The 15,794-nt window shown below is 41.3% G+C and overlaps 1 protein-coding gene across 1 annotated transcript; it reads right to left on the bottom strand.

Moving 5' to 3' along the window:
• Positions 1-8,425: 8,425 nt before the first annotated feature.
• LOC132765531 (retinol dehydrogenase 7-like) lies at positions 8,426-12,289 on the bottom strand. Its single transcript, XM_067465555.1, has 4 exons — positions 11,924-12,289; positions 10,223-10,481; positions 9,830-9,987; positions 8,426-8,646 (listed from the first exon to the last, which is right to left on the bottom strand). Exons 1-4 carry the CDS (start codon positions 12,234-12,236, stop codon positions 8,426-8,428), a joined length of 951 nt encoding a protein of 316 aa, XP_067321656.1. The 5' UTR covers positions 12,237-12,289.
• Between the last annotated feature and the right edge of the window lie 3,505 nt (positions 12,290-15,794).

The raw sequence follows: 15,794 nt of genomic DNA, 5'->3' as shown, positions 1-15,794 counted from the left end.
TACAAAGTGCTTAGACTGAAGAAAATAATAGTACCTTCTGCCACAAAAAAACCCAAAAACCTCACAAAAAAACAAGTTTCTGAAGTATAACAACAACTTTCAAAATAAGTACCACACAATTAAATAGGAAATAACACATTCAAACCAGAAACAGAACTTTTTTTTCAAAATTTGTTACACAATGTAATTCTTGTTGCAATTGACATATATTGTAATAACCTTCCAATTTCCCCTCCTATATCGTTGTCCAGCTTCCCCAACAGATAAAACTCTGGTCTCATTGTAAATTTCACCTTAATAGTATTTTATTTCCCAGCAACAAATGTATTTAAGTGTAATATTTCTGTGTGTGCTGCCCTCTGCTGCTGGTAGCTACATTTTCTGTCTCAGTCATTTCAGCAGGGCTTGTACACTGACTCATGAGAGGCACGTTAGCCAGGTTTTCTCATTGGTAGTACTGACTTTTTTTACCTGTCAATTCAGGAAACTCGGAAAACAACTGCTGTAAATACAGACAGTGTGCAATCTGAAGTTACATAATCCTTCTTAGCATCTCCTGCTACATGCATGAATCTGGTCTCACCATGTACTCTCCTCAGGGCCGGCCCTAGGTAGTTTTCAAGTGTAAGCAAACAGTATTTTGGTGCCCCCCCCCCAAAAAAACCAAACCAATCACTGAATAAATATAATTTATATTTAAGGTAGAACCACTCCAACTGAGGGTTATTTTGAGCCTAACAGCTCAGATTCCCCAACACTGTTGTCAAATAGGATTCAGTTGTCCCCAACAGACCTTGACCAGCTCCTTTCTTTCCCAAAACTCAATCCCTTTGCCTTCAAATTCTCCCAAATTCTCCCCAAAAGTGAAGGGAGGGGGGAGCACAGGAAACAGAAAGGAGGGGACCCATCTCATTGATGAATTGCGAGGCCTAACGGTAAATAAAGCTTCTCTCTATAGTTCGAACAAAGCCACCATAAAGCAGTAGGTGGTCACCAGGCAAGGAGGAAGGAGGGAAGGAAGCAGGGGGAGAGTTTATACTAGTGTAGATGCACCCGAATGCACTTCCCATTGGATTTCCAAATCCACTGATTTGCCTTTCAGGTGAAAAGACAAATGCAGAGAGTCCTAAGCACTTGAGCTTCCACCTCCATTGGGCAAGACCCCAAATCAATCTGATTTCATTGGAAGGAAGCCCATTTAATTCCATTGAGTCTCTTGCTGAAATCTTTCCATGGATTGGAGAGAGAAAGAGGCGAAGAAGAAATAATACTGTAATGCTATATAATCCGGGGCAAAGCAGATAATCTGGATTTATTATGGCAGCGTAGATTTTATATGGTCCCTATTTCCCAGAATTTGATCCTAGATTATCTGGCAGTGGAGACGCATAGGCTCCAGTTTAAAACAGTGGAGACTCATATACTCCGGTTTAAAGCAGTGAAGATGCATATACTCTGGTTTAAAGCAGTGGAGACTCATATACTCCGGTTTTAAAAACTGGAGACTCATATACTCCAGTTTAAAACAATGGAGACTAATATACTCCAGTTTAAAACAGTGGAGACTGATATACTCTAGTTTAAAACTGGAGACTCATATACTCCGGTTTAAAGCACTCTAGACTCATATACTCCAGTTTAAAACCATGAAGACTAATATACTCTGGTATAAAAACTGGAGACTCATATACTCCGATTTAGAACAGAGGAGACTCATATACTCTGGTTTAAAACTGGAGACTTGTATCCGGTTTAAAAGTCCAAACACCTGGAGGGCCGAAGTTTGCCCATGCCTGGTCTATATTGATCATATAATGCATTATTTGGCAATGTGGATTATTTGGCAATGGGAACAGATCCTAGGATACAGGGCGGTGTAGATCCAGCCTAACACTGAAAACAAAAATGAACCCTGCTTCCTCCCATGACCAACAGAAAATACTGGAGGGGTTTGGGGAAAACAGACCCTGATATTTGGGAGTTGCAGTTGTGTGGATTTATAGTTCTCCTTCGATCAAAGAGCATTCTGAACTTCAACAGCAATGGAGTTGAACCAAACTTGGCATACAGTACTCCCATGATCAACAGAAAATACTGGAGGGGTTTAGGGAAAATAAACCCTGGTATTTGGGAGTTGCAGTTGTGTGGATTCATAGTTCCCCTTCCATCAAAGAGCATTCAAAGCGATTTGGTTCCATTTTAACTACGACTCACTGTTATGGAAACATGGAAAAGCCTATATCCCAGCATTTCAAGGCAGAAAATTCCACATTATCTGAGTGTGGACTCAGATAACCAGTGCAAAGCAGATATTGAGGGATTTTCTGCCTTGATATTTTGGGATATAGGGCTGGGTGGAAGGGGCCATAAGCCCCTTCTATCAAAAAAGATAATCAACACTATCTGCTTTGAACTGGATTATATGAGTCTATACTGCCAAATAACACAATTCAAAGCAGATAATCTGGATGTTATATGGCAGTGTAGAAGGGGCCAAAGAGTGCTGGTGCCGCATATCAAAGGACAAATTCCATGAACGATAGCAGTCAAAGTGGTGCCAACTTGCATTCACTCCACAGCGTAGAATAAGAACCCTAAGGACAGCGAAGCCACGTTCTTCAAATCACCTTGGGGGTCACCATACATCAAAAATGACTTCAATATACAGAAAAACCAACAAGATGTCATAAGTAACTGGTTGCAAAAAAATTGTGGTCCTTTCAACACTGCCATACAATTCAGATTATCAGACCAATCCACATTTGAACTGGATTATGTGAGTCTACACTGCCATACAATTTGGGCCCTTCCACACAGCCCTATATCTCAGAATATCAAAGCAGAAAATAACACATTATCTGCATGTGGACTCATAACTGGGGGCCCTTCATGCGGTCCTATATCCCAGAATATTAAGGCAGGAAATCCCACATCTGACTGTGGACTCAAATAACCCAGTTCTAAACAGATATTTTGGGATTTTCTGCTTTAATATTCTGAGCTGTGTGGAAGGGCCTCCAGCTCAAAGCAGATAATCTGGATTTTATATGAAGAAGTGTTTCCATAATTTTGGAGAAGAGGTTATTTATTTATTTATTGTTTAGGGCAAGCATGGGCAAACTTCGGCCCTCCAGATGTTTTGGACTTCAACTCCCAGAATTGAAATCAAAACATCTGGAGGGCTGAAGTTTTCAGAACAAGGTTATTTCAAAGTGTTGTGCAGAATACTACCAGTCTCTCTCTCATATATATATATATATATATATATACACACACACACACACACACACATATATAAACATACATATACACACACATATACGTGCACACACACATATATATACATTTTTAAAAAAATCTGAGGGCCCTTCCACGCAACCATATAACCCAGAATATCAAGGCAAATAATCCACAATATCTGCTTTGAACTGTGTTATCTGAGTCCACACTGCCAAATAATCCAGTTCAGTGTGGATTTTAAACACTTGTGTGGAAGAGGCCTGAAATTCTGAAGTCCAATACAGCACGCTTTTACAATATCAGGCCCCTTCTACACTGCCATATAATCCGGATTATCTGCTTTGAACAGGATTATATGAGTCTACACTGCCGTATGATCCGGTTCAAAGCAGATCATGCTGCATTTTGAATGGCAGTGTAGAAGCAGACTCAGGGCCCTTCCACACAGCCATATAACCCAGAATTATCAAGGCAAAAAAATCCCACAATATCTGCATTGAACTGGGTTATCTGAGTCCACACTGCCATATAACCCAGTTCAGTGTGGATTTTATACACTTGTGTGGAAGGGGCCTGAAATTCTGAAGTCCAATACAGCACGCTTTTACAATATCAGGCCCCTTCTACATGGTCATATAATCCAGATTATCTGCTTTGAACCGGATTAAATGAGTCCACACTGCTCTACAATCCGGTTCAAAGCAGATCATGCTGGATTTTAAATGGCAGTGTAGAAGAATAAAAGAGAGAAGGACAACCCCCCCCCCCCCCCTTTCCCCAATTACCTTCTCTCCTTCAGCCTAAAGAAAAGCGGACTGAGACTGAGGAGGAGGAGTCCCATGTATGCTTCGTGTTCCTTCCCTGGGCTTGTTTCCCTTCTGAACATGCAAATCCAATTCCCCTCCTCCTTCAAGCCTAAAGAAGAGCTAGCTGAGGGCCTTTCCACATAGCCCTGTATACCAGAATATCAAGGCAGAAAATCTCACAATATCTGCTTTGAACTGTGTTATCTGAGTCCACACTGCCATATATTCCAGTTCAAAGCAGATATTGTGGGATTTTCTGCCTGGGTTTTATGGCTGTTTGGAAGGGCCCTGAGTAAGAAGAGTCCCATTCCTCCAGGCCTGCTTTCCTGTACCATTCCTGGGCTTGTTTCCCTTCTAAAAGTGCAAACCCAATCTAGACTATGGCCATACACCCCGAAAAAACCTACAACAACCCAGTGATTCCGGCCATGAAAGCCTTCGACAATACATGCAAACCCAGTTCTTCAGCCTAAAGCAGAGGGGGCTGAGGCTGAGTAAGAAGAGTCCCATTCTTTCAGGTCTGCTTTTCTGTACCCTTCCTGGGCTTGCTTACCTTCTAAAGTGCAAAGAGTGAACTTGAGGGGGGTTGGGGAGGAAGCAGGAGAGGCTCTCTCATCTAAATTGGTGCAAATCTCCTTGGCTTGGCTCCCTTCTTTCCCCTCTCTCCTCCCTAATCAATATTTTTTTTCCCCTGAAAATATTCTGGTAGGTCTTCTTCTACTTATTTTATCCCACTTTTCCCTCACAAACAAGCATGTATACTTGTCAATATGTTTTAAATCAATATTATCCCATCTTTCTATTGTTAAAGATTCATGGTCCTGACAACGTGATTGGAAAACTATTTTTAACAAAAATCCAAGATTAAACTATACAACTCATATACAAAGGCAATGTAATCAATACAATTATCAAAATTACCAGTCAAGCTAGGGCAGCTCTACACTATAGAATTAATGCAGTTTAACATCACTTTAACTGCCATGACTTAATGCTATGGAACCCTGGGACTTGTATTTTTGAGAGGCACCAACATGCTTTGGAGAGAAAGCTATAGTTCTTGGTAAAATAGGACCCTAAATTATGAATTATGAAACATGGCTCCATTGAGACAGAGAGCCCATCTTGTCTTTGTCCTGCATTAACCTTTCGTGAGTTACCTTGGAATATTGCCCAACACACATCAGACTCCAGGAGAGAATCCCTGAAATCATAATCCTTTTACAATGACCTGGGAGACAAGGGGGGAAACACACAATGGGCTTGCGTCAGAACACTTGGGTCTTTTTTCTCTATTTCACCTGATATGATCTGGAAACGTGTCCTTTCTTGTGCCCCAAGCCAGACTCATCCTGCAATGCTCCTTGAGATAGCCTTCACTCTAAAGCTTTTATTGTTTACTAGCTGGACCTGGCCACGCATTGCTGTGGCCCATTGTGGAGAAATGGGAAAGAAAGAAAAGAGGAAGAGCTGGTTTCTAAGCTATCAATACACAACTGAAGTCCTACTGTCAACCTAATATAGGCCCATTTCAGTCTCCTTGAGGCAAAGGGTTATATGGATGTGTGGAAGGGCCTTGGGTTACCTGAGTCCACTGCCATATAACCCAATTCAAATATATTATCTAGGTATTATTATTGTTGTTATTATTATTGATATATAGATATTATTATTGTAGATATAGTATAGTCCACAGTTGCTATAAAGTAAAAAATGGATGGCCATCTTTCGGGATTGTTTTGATTGTGCCTTCCTGGACAGCCTTTATCTGCACAGAGCGTGCCTTTTTGTCCTTTCTTTGAATACTGGACGTCATTTCCCAGAATTCCTTCCCATAACTCAATATGGATTAGCTTTCTCGGCTCACACACACACACACAGAATCCCTCTTGTGTGAGTTCCCAGCAGGTACCTCAATGCTGCCGACAGCCAAGACCCAAGAGGGGAAGAAAAAAAAAAGGAAAGGAAAGGAAAAGAAAAGAAGGAAAGGGAGGGGTTAGATTTATTTATTTATTTCGGGTACTTTTACCCCGCCCTTCTCAACCCCCGAGGGGGGACTCAGGGCGGTTTACAAAAAGGCACAATTTGATGCCTATACAAATTACACATAATGTACAAAACCATAGTTAAAACAATTATCACAGTTAAAACAATAAAAACAATCAGTATATAGCACATCATATAAAAACTATTCACATGCTCAGCGTTCATCTTTCAGAGTTCCATTATTCCATTCCATTAGTCATTTCCTGACCATTGTCAAAGTCCTTTCTTTATCTGCCCGATTATCCGAATGCCTGGTCCCAAATCCATGTCTTCAGTTTTTTCCTAAAGGAAAGGAGTGATGTTGCCGATCTAATCTCCCCAGGGAGCGAATTCCACAGGTGGGGGGCCACCACCGAGAAGGCCCTGCTGCTTGTCCCCGCCAACCTCACTTGTGATAGAGGTGGGGTAGATCTGGAGGAGGGTGTTCTCTCTCTCTCTCTCTCTCTCTCTCTCTCTCTCTCCCTCTCCCTCCCTCTCTCCCTCCTTCCCTCCATCCCTCTCTGAATCCTTTGGGAAGAGAGAGGCAGGGGGTAGCAAGAGGGATATACTGGCCACCTTTCCCTCCCTCTCTCAAGCTGCCTCTCAGCTGTTGAGTTGTTTTCCCCTCGTGCAGGAGGGAGGGGTGGGGGAGGATGTTCTTTTAACACATGCTCTGATAGTCATTTAGGCTTGTGGGGGGGTTTAAGTTCTTTCTGGTTATTTTTTTTTGTTTTTTTGAGTGAAGGACATAGATTGCTGTAGTTGTTGTCTTGTGTTCAAATTTGTTGTCAGTTCGTCCAGTAGTTTCTGAGTTCTGTTAATCCCACAAACGAACATTTTTATTTATATAAAAATATAAATCTGGACTAACTTCATTGTATACACTGGAGCCAGGATATTAAACCCAATATCGATTGCCACACCACATTCCTTTCTGATTGTATCTCTTTCCAGGGCGGAGCAATAAACAGATATATTTTTCAAATCCAATGAAATTTTATTTAAAGTTCCTGCCACAACAAGGACTAACCAGCAATTATGTTGGAGGGAATCCCGGACCAACAATGAGATAGATCCTAGCCAGATATTTTCTGAGTCAATCAGAGTCTAGCGTGGTACTGTTGAATAACTGTTAAATGTAATAAATATGCTCTGTATTTGCAATTGTGGCACGTCGGGTTTTTTTTAGTGTTTTTTCTGCTGACATCCTCTCTGGCCATTGAGAAAAAATCTCTGATTTTGTCTTCAATCCATCTGTGTCTCCTCTGGCCTTCTGGAAGCTTGATAAGCTGGGCTCTAAACCCACAGTTCTTGAGGAAGCTGAAATCACACAAAAACTGCAATCCTTATGATTCCACAGCATTGAGCCATGGATAGTTAAAGTGGTGTTAAACTGCATAAATTCTGCCATGTAGGTGCAATGTTAAAATCCTGGATAGAAAGGATGATTCTTTACATTCTTCTCAAAGACAATAAGAGTGGGACCTGAAAGACAGTACATGTGTGGAAAAAAGTCTTTCTACATTTTCCTGCTAGTGGGCCTTGTACAAGTGGTGGTATTCTCCTGATATTTTATGTTTTTGATATGGAAGGTCTCTGGCTCCAGTGGATACAATGGGGTTAGTCCAGCTTTCTCATATTTGCCAAACCATCAGAGAAAAGTATAAGGCAACAGACACAATTTTTATCCATCTATTAAAGAAATGAACACAAAATTAAGATGCACTGATAATTCCTTGTGGCCTTTTATTCTTTGCTTGTTTGTTTGATTTTTAACATTTCAGATTTAATTCACAAACAAATTAATGTGCATTCAGAGAAAGTAATGTTAGAAAAAGACATATCTAAAATGTAGTATACCTGGAATTCCAAAATCCAATATTGTCCACATGAGTGAGTGAGATACCTTAGCTTTAGTATGGTTCAGTGTACACAAACTTTGTTTCATGCACCAAAATACTGTACTTAAAATTACCTTCAGGCTATGTATATTTGGACTATATGAAACAAATGAATGTCATGCTCATGCTTGGGCCGCATCTCCAGGATATCTCATCATGTATCTATATGCAAATATAGATTTTCCAAAATTGGAAAATAATCAAAATCCAAAATTCTTCTGGTCCTAAGTATTTTGAATAAGAGATACTTCATCACTACTAATAGCCTTAACCATATATCTGCATCATGATTTTTTTTACTGTTCAAAAAGGTTACCAATCTTTCAGAAAATCTTTGATTGCTTTATCATTTAGAACTCATATTAAATTGACAATTTGAGCTAACTGAGCATAGGAACTCATTCTTATATCTATAATTTCCTATGATCTTATTTCTGTGCGGGGCATCTGCAATTAATAGAGAGTTCCAGATGGTTTTGGAAGATGAAGAGTTGTAACATAGTCCCCCAATGAGGCTGGCAAGTATGTAAGTGGGATGAAGACGCATTTGGCATCCCAACCTACAGCATAGCGACTGCGGGGATAGCAGGAGGTCAGCGCGTGCTCCATGGCATCCGTCACTGGATATAAGTTGCTGCTCACGCCGTACTTGTATTGAGTGAATGATTTGAGAACTATATGCAGAAAGAGGGAAAGAAAGGGAGAAAGAGAGAAAGAGAAATCGGTTGTAATAGTGATGACATTTTTGGCAGAAATAAAGCCTTTCTATAAAACTGGACATACCATGAAGCTCTGTAAAAGCCAGTTAGTTCAGGTAGTTGAGTGCTGAGGGTACTAGCTGCTCCTTACTGAAGCCCATATCTTTTCTGCCCAATTCCTAGGCTGCAGAATAGATTATATTTGGCAGTGTTTTTAAAGCTGGGCCTATTGAATAACAGCAGTCCTCCTAGTTTCACTATATCTGTTGTGGCTCAGTCTGAGCCTGAGCTTTCGGAGCCTGAGTTTCCTTAGGACGAGGAGGATGATGGGTTACAGATTTCGGAACATGTCCCTGTTGTTGAGGCAGACAGTGTTGATACTGAAGACGAGACGGCGTTTCAGTTTCCCAGGGAAAGGAATGTTGTTTTAGAAGATGGTCATGATTTGGGTGAAACTTCACCGCTGCAGGTGGAGGAGTCGACTGCTCCATCTGTGAGCTCAGTGCCTGTCGATTCCCAGGCTGGCCAGTCCCAGGATAATGAGTTATTTGGCCTTGAAGGTGATGGGGCTTTAGTTAAGGAGGACCATTTGCAATTAAGGGTATACCGAAGTGCTCGGCTTGCTAACAAACGGGAAGTTCGAGGTCAACGTAATGCTTTCATGCTAGGAAAGCATATTTAGCGATCTGATTGAAGTCAACTCTTTGTCAGTGCAACTTTGCTTACACCCTATTAACTTCTCTGAAATTGCCTCGGCTTTTGGGGAAAGCTTTTGGCTCTTTGGGACTTTGGTTTTGACCTTGGTTTCTGGGGACTTTGTCATGCTGCCATGGATTCTTGTTTGACCAATGCTTGTGGATTATACTTCATGTTATTTGCCTTGGACCTTGGAAACTCTGCCTTTGCATTTAAGACTCTGTTTTGGCTATTGAACGTTTGCATCCTTAATTCTATGTTTATGATTTTGCTTTTTCTTCAATAAATTACAAAACCTACAGCCTTGGTGTGTGGTGTTGTTCTGAGCAAGGTGAATCTATCCTGAGTTGCAACAATATCAGTCCCAGTTATTAGCACTCTGTCTCTCCCCTTCTCCCAAAAAACAAACAAAGAAACAGACACACCAACAAACCAAAAAACCACAATCAAACAAACAACTTACACTCTTCTATGTACTTCTCTCCATAGATTTTTTTGACCTCATCAGGCAATCTGCTCCATAGGATTCTGGAGTTCTCAACTATAATATCACCAATTCCGGTATTAAAGGCACCTGGCTCAATGATGCTCACTTTGACACCAAATGGATGTAATTCACGCCTAGAATGAAAATAGAATAAATAAGGAATGAATAGTCTCTCCTGAGCTTTCTTTGCGCGGGGGGGGGGGGGGGGATGGGGCTTTGGCTGCTACGTGTTACATAATTCCCATTCACAAATTGTTCTCAGATTCTAGACTGATTTGCACCAAAGGTCATCTAAAGACACAATGGCTGTCACATGTTCTGTCTAGCCCTAATCCTCAACTCCAAGTATCAAATGAATTGTGTAATTACCTGAGACTATCAGAGAATGCCTCCAAGGCAAATTTTGAGGGACTGTAGCCTCCTCCAGAAAAAGCAATCCTTCCAGCAGTGCTGGTCACATTGACTACCCTTCCTTGGGCTTTTCTCACTAACGGCAGCATGTGCAGAGTCACGTCGATCGTTCCAAGAAGGTTGACCTCCAGCACCTTCATAAAGTCATCCTTGGTCAGCCACTCATTGGGAGCCATTGGGCTTACAATTCCTGCATTGTTCACCAAGCCCCAGAGCTCTGCAGAGAAAAACACGGGACATGTTTAAGCATACCTTCTCCTCAGGCATTTCTATTATGGCTCCCCATAGAGAAGGAGACCCATTTCATTTATGAATCCGCTGAATACCAAGCCCAGTAACCTGGTACATGCAACCTTGTATTGTTTATAAAGTTAGCACTTATAGGTTGCTTAAAAAGTCTTTTTTTCAGCTAAGAAGTCCAGTGAATTGCAGTTTGCAAACACTTTAAAGGCCTTCTGTAGAAGATACATATAAAAACCATACATGGATAACAGATAACTTGAGTCCCCACATTCCTGGGGGTTAGTTGCCCAGGATGCTTGTGAAAGTAGGAAAGCCACAGACATTGTAAGCCCCCCCCCCCACTCAAATATGAATGCTACAGATTCATTTCCTGCAGAGATCATGTCCAACAGCATATACATCTATTTGGACTAAAATGAATTGTCTGGACTATCTGAAAACTCTCTCTGAGAGATTTTAAAAGACTGGGAGATGGTTAACACTTTCATTTGATCTCTGAAACATTTAAAATTGTAGGATTTAAAACAATGAAAGATTTTTTTAAAACAGGGAAATATTGTCCATTTCTTCATTTAGCATTAACTTCAGCAAAATTCCCATTTTTGATTAAAGAAAAGCCTTTCCCAACTGTTTTGGTTTCGAAATCCTCCATCTCCAGTCAGCAGTGGGATTGTGGGATATGTAAGGATCTAGAAAATGACAAGTTTAGAAGACATCTAAAAGAGCACTTTTGAATCATCCAGCAACAACATATGGCACATATTGGCAATGGTGTCACCCAAAGTGTTACATGTTGTTGTATTTGTCACATAGTTTCAAACATTAATATTGAGATCATGAGATCATGACAGGTTAAGATGTTGAAACTTTATCCACCCCACATCATCATAAACATGTTAGTCGCACAAGCTCATGACTAGTTTATTTATTTATTTCGTATACTTCTACCCCGCCCTTCTCAACCCCCGAGGGGGGACTCAGGGCAGCTTACAAAATGGCACAATTCGATGCCTACACAATAATACAATAAACGTATAAAAACAACAGTTAAACAGTTATAACAATTAAAACAACAATATATATCACAATCAATAAGCTAATCTCATGCACAGCGTTCACCAACTCAGAGTCCATATTTCATTCCACATTTCTATTCCTAGCCGTCGTCGTAGTCCTTTATTTATCTGCCAGATTGCCCAAACGCCTCAAAACATTGTGAGCAATTTCCACTGAGGGCCCTTCTACACAGCCCTATATCACAGAATATCAGGGCAGAAAATCCCACAATATCTGCTTTGAACTGGTTGTCTGAGACCACACTCAGATAATGTGGAATTTTCTGCCTTGATATTCTGGGATATAGGGCTGTGTGGAAGAGCCAATATCTGGAATGTAGAAACTGTATTTGTACTATACCTTTGCCCTCTACTTGTTCTCTCACCCACTCAGTTGCTGCTTCCACACTTTCTGTTTTGGTGATATCCAAAATGATGGTTTTCAGCCGTTCTGAGGAGATCCTGTCTAGCTCTTCTGCCCCTTTCTGGGTGAGACAAGCTGCCAATACTCGCATGCCCTGGGTATCCAGCTGCCTGGCAAGCTGGTTCCCAAAGCCAGAGTCACAGCCAGTGATGAAGACATATTTCTCTGTCAGTTTGTCCACAGTCTGTCTTTCCCGGTACCATCGGCAGAAGAAGTAAAACCCTACGAGGACAGCCAGGTAGAGCCACATGTCTGTAACCTGCAAGGAACAAAATATATAAGTTGAGAGTCAGAGTTGCATTATTTTGTCTCCATCAAGTTTCAAAAAAATATAATATGAGACTTAGAAAATGTTTGATTCTCTTGTGAACAAATCTCATTTCGCCTGGTTATGGCTTCACTGGATCTACCAGGAAGAACAGAACAGCTAAAGGCTATATTGGTTACAGGAAGACAAACAACAACAACAGGGCCAACCACAACTGACCACTCCTAAAGATGATTTCTTTTTAAAGTAATATTTTTATTCAGAAGTAAATAAAACAAAAACAATACGAAGAAATGTATTGTCGAAGGCTTTCATGGCCGGAGGCACTGGATTGTTGTAGGTTTTTCGGGCTGCATGGCCATGTTCTAGAAGCATTCTCTCCTTACATTTCACCTGCATCTATGGCAAGCATCCTCAGAGGTTGTGAGACTTCATTCAGAATTTCCAACTTTTTCTCACATTTCCAAAATTTGTTAGAATTGCCTTCGTATATCTTAGAAAATCTCTCTGGCATTAAGTACCACCTGCACATAATCATATAATTTTTTTCCTTTCAAATCATTACTCAAAGTCAACTTTAGACTCTTTGTCCAAACCTTTTCTCATTGTTCCAGCTCAATATGTATATCTATATTTTGAGCTCATTTAATCATACAGTTTTATTTAGATTTATATTATTTATTTACTTGATTTATACCTCGCTTTTCTCCTTGTGGGCACTCAAAGTGGCTAACAATCCCATACTTTGCTCATAGTTTAAAAATGCAATACAATGTTTTTAAAAAGCAATTAAATAATACAGTATGGGTAAAGGTAAAAACAGATTAAAATATAATACATATATTTAAAATAGCATTTAAAGCTCATAACCTACCCCCCTATCCCACCCACACTTCCCTAGCGGCCTGCTGGCAAAAGAAAGGTCTTGACTTGCTTGTGGAAAGTCAGCGGAGATGGGGTCCTCCTTATTTGTCTTGGGGGAGTTTAACAGTCTGGGAGCAATCACAGAAAAGGCCTTCTCCCACATTCCCACCAAATGTGCTTGAGCAGGAGGTGGGACCAAGAGAAGAGAATAGATGCCTACAAGGTTCATAGAAAGAGATACGGTCCTTCAGATAACTTGAACCAGAGCCATATGGGGCACTGTTGGTCAATATTAGCAATATTATGTCCAGAAACATGTTGGCATCCAGTGGAGCTATTGCAACGCAGGAGTTGTATGCTCCCTGTAGACAGTTCCAGCTCTTTGGACTGACTGAAGTTTCTGAGCACTTTTCAAAGGCAGCGCATGTAGAACACATTACAGTAGTCCAACCAGGATGCAACCAAGGCATGTACCGTTGTGACCAGATCTGACTTCTCCAGGAACAGGCAGAGTTGGTGCATGAACTTTAATTGTGTAAAAGCAGTCCTGGACATTGCTGATGCCTGGGCATCCAGGTTCAGAGATGAATCTAGGTGTACCCCCAAACAGCAAATCTATGTTGTATGTGTGCCTCATGGCGAGGTTGTATGTGTGCCTCATGGCAGAGCCCAGTTTTGAGGCTAAAAGAAGTGAGGTCTCCTATATAGAATCTATGAGGCCATTTAGAAAAATCTACATTTGGTGTAGTGAGTGGGATCAGGGGAAAGGAACCCAGAGGTAGTGGAATAGTGAAGTGGGTAAGGGAAGACCATCTATCCAGGATCAGTTCAACATTCTCCTTTTAAAGGCCCCGGCCACTTATCTACGATTCTTTCATTTTTAGTGATTCTTTAATTTCTTACCTTTTAGATTTTCCTGTATCTCTGAAGTTCCTGTGCTTCTTTCACCTCTTTTGCTGGGACCAACTCTTGTGCTACCAGCACCAAAGAAAAGGCTGTGTGAGGAATCTTCCTGGTCAGAGCTGTCCTTGTACTAGCAATTAGAGGGGACAGAGCAGTTATTTGGCCTTTTCTCTGATTTCGGCAGAAAGACAAAAGAAGAAGTACTGGAAGAACAAGAGAGGTCATGAGTGGAGGTCAGTGCTATCTTGAGGGCAGTTCTACACAGACAAAAACAAAATGCAAAGATACAGAATCGGGGACGATGCCTGGCTCGAGAGCAGTACGTGTGAAAAAGATCTTGGAGTCCTCGTGGACAATAAGTTAAACATGAGCCAACAATGTGATGTGGTGGCAAAAAAAGCCAATGGGATTTTGGCCTGTATCAATAAGAGCATACTGTCTAGATCTAGGGAAGTAACGCTACCCCTCTATTCCGCTTTGGTTAGACCACATCTGGAATATTGTGTCCACAATTCAAGAGAGATATTGACAAGCTGGAATGTGTCCAGAGGAGGGCGACTCAAATGATCAAGGGTCTGGAGAACAAGGCCTATGAGGAGTGGCTTAAGGAGCTAGGCATGTTTAGCCTGAAGAAGAGAAGGCTGAGAGGGGATATGATAGCCATGTATAAATATGTGAGAGGAAGCCACATGGAGGAGGGAGCAAGTTTGTTTTCTGCTTCCCTGGAGACTAGGACACGAAACAATGGCTTCAAACTACAAGAAAGGAGATTCCATCTGAACATGAGGAAGAACTTCCTGACTGTGAGAGCCGTTCAGCAGTGGAACTCTCTGCCCCAGAGTGTGGTGGAGGCTCCTTCTTTGGAGGCTTTTAAACAGAGGCTGGATGGCCATCTGTCAGGGGTTATTTGAATGCAATATTCCTGCTTCTTGGCAGGGGGTTGGACTGGATGTCCCATGAGGTCTCTTCCAACTCTTTGATTCTATGATTCTAAATAAAGTGGGCTGGAACTGATGTCCGGGATGCCAGTTTCAGTCCACTTTGTGGCCTGAAAGAGACTGTGGACCTCATCACATGAATGAAGACCAGTGTTACGATTCACCAGCCTCCCTGGCAATCCCAGCATCCTGACTGGCAGCTGACGCTTCCCAATTTCATGTGGGGAAGTGTCACCACATGGCTTAATCCTGCAGTAGCCCTGTTTTTTTCTAATGGAACATGGGGAGACTACTGTGTTGGTGGCGCAGTGTCCTACCATGCTGCCACCCCAATTCACCCATGGAGCCCCACCAGAAGTTATCCTATGTCGTCTGATGAGTGTCATGGGGCTCTGTATTTTATTGTTAGAATGTTGCCGTACTTTGAATCTTCTCAAATGAGGGTTGCTACTTCTCAAAAACTCCCCATTCTTCCTGAGCCACAACAGGTCCTTGTAAAATGTTCTGTAATTTCTGAAAATCTGGAGCTCTAATAAAAACTGCAGGCAAGGGTAACTCTATTTTACTGAAATATCCCTGCAAATTAAGCATCATTTTCATACTCAGCACTCGAGGCATTTGTCATACTTCTGCTTTTGTTCCTGCTTCTTACTATGCTGGTATACTTCGATTAGTTGATATAATCTTAGAGCCATAGGATGTTGCACTAGCCACCAATTACATTTTATGTCCAGAATTATCCATGATGGTCTTTCTTGCATAACTTTGTTATGTTTTAGAGTAGGTGCTAGGAAGGCTTTTTAATGAACTATGAAAATGTGCACTATGACAGCAA

The sequence above is a fragment of the Anolis sagrei genome, chromosome 2 (assembly GCF_037176765.1).
Source record: "Anolis sagrei isolate rAnoSag1 chromosome 2, rAnoSag1.mat, whole genome shotgun sequence".
Taxonomy (NCBI): Eukaryota; Metazoa; Chordata; class Lepidosauria; order Squamata; family Dactyloidae; genus Anolis; species Anolis sagrei.
This window is presented reverse-complemented; position numbering and strand designations above follow the sequence as displayed.